This window comes from Alexandromys fortis, unplaced genomic scaffold (assembly GCF_014885135.2).
Source record: "Alexandromys fortis isolate MF-2015 unplaced genomic scaffold, M_Fortis_MF-2015_v1.1 scaffold_4, whole genome shotgun sequence".
Lineage (NCBI taxonomy): Eukaryota > Metazoa > Chordata > Mammalia > Rodentia > Cricetidae > Alexandromys > Alexandromys fortis.
In genome coordinates this window covers 7701666-7702970 of record NW_026067944.1, presented here as the reverse complement: position 1 = coordinate 7702970, position 1305 = coordinate 7701666, and the positions used below count along the sequence as shown (strand labels likewise).

General features: G+C 40.9%; 1 protein-coding gene across 1 annotated transcript; it reads left to right on the top strand.

Moving 5' to 3' along the window:
- Positions 1-582: 582 nt before the first annotated feature.
- On the top strand, positions 583-1053 carry LOC126505873 (60S ribosomal protein L23a-like). Its single transcript, XM_050149098.1, has one exon. The coding sequence runs from the start codon at positions 583-585 to the stop codon at positions 1051-1053; it is 471 nt and encodes a 156-aa protein (XP_050005055.1).
- The last annotated feature ends 252 nt before the right edge of the window (positions 1054-1305 follow it).

The window sequence follows — 1305 nt, the reverse complement described above, 5'->3', positions numbered from 1 at the left end:
TCCTGTCTAACAAGCACTCAATAGAATTCATTAATTTCTGAGCCTTCAATCCTGCCAGAACACAACATGGTCAAGTCCATCACAGCAATATTGCATTCTCTGCTAACAATTTTTTGTTCTTGTTTGCTTCCTACTGCTCTGATAAACACCATAGCCAAAAGCAAATTGAGACAAAAAGGGTATCTTTCAGCTTACAGCTTATAATCAGTCACAAAAGAAGTCAGAGCAGAATCCTAGAGGCAAGAATTGAAGCAGAGGCCACAGAGGAAAGCTACTCAATGGCTTGCTTTCGATAGCTTGTCCAAGCTACCTTTATTATACTGCTCAGTCTGAGTGATGGGCTCACAGTGAGCAGGGCCTCCAAATCAACAAGAAATCTAGAAAATGTACCATTGGCATGGCCACTGGCCATTCTGATGGACATAATTCATCTACAGATATTCCACATTCCAATATATTTCTAGGTTTGTATCTAGTTGACAAAACCCAAGTATAAAACAGGGATTTTACCACTGAGAGAAAGGAAGATACTGGCCATGGCTTTAAGAAATTTCCAATCTTAAAAACTTAAAGATGGTCAAGATGGCGCCGAAAGCGAAGAAGGAAGCTCCCGCCCCTCCCAAAGCCGAAGCTAAAGCGAAGGCCTTGAAAGCCAAGAAGGCAGTGCTGAAAGGCGTCCACAGCCACAAAAAGAAGAAGATCCGCACATCGCCCACCTTTCGGCGGCCCAAGACCCTGCGGCTAAGAAGGCAGCCTAAATACCCCCGGAAGAGCCCGCCCAGGAGGAACAAGCTTGACCACTATGCCATCATCAAATTCCCCCTGACTACCGAGTCAGCAATGAAGAAGATAGAAGACAACAACACACTTGTGTTCATTGTGGGCGTCAAGGCCAACAAGCACCAGATCAAACAGGCTGTGAAGAAACTCTCTGATATCGATGTGGCCAAAGTCAACACCCTCATAAGGCCCGACGGAGAGAAGAAGGTATATGTTCGGTTGGCTTCTGATTATGATGCTCTGGATGTTACCAAAAAGATTGGAATCATCTAAACTGAGCCCAGCCGGCTAATTCTAAATATACACTTTTTCACCATAAAAAAAAAACTTAAAGATACGAGATAATTAGAATGATTTTTATATTTGAAAAAACACCCAATAATAATCTAATTAGTATTACCCTTATTTATTAAAAAAAAAACAGTATTCTGATTCTTGTTCTGAAGTCTAAATGTGGAAAATGCTTTTTCTGATAAGTTATATCAAACTAACTTATTTTGTATTTGATGCCTCATAAACATAGTA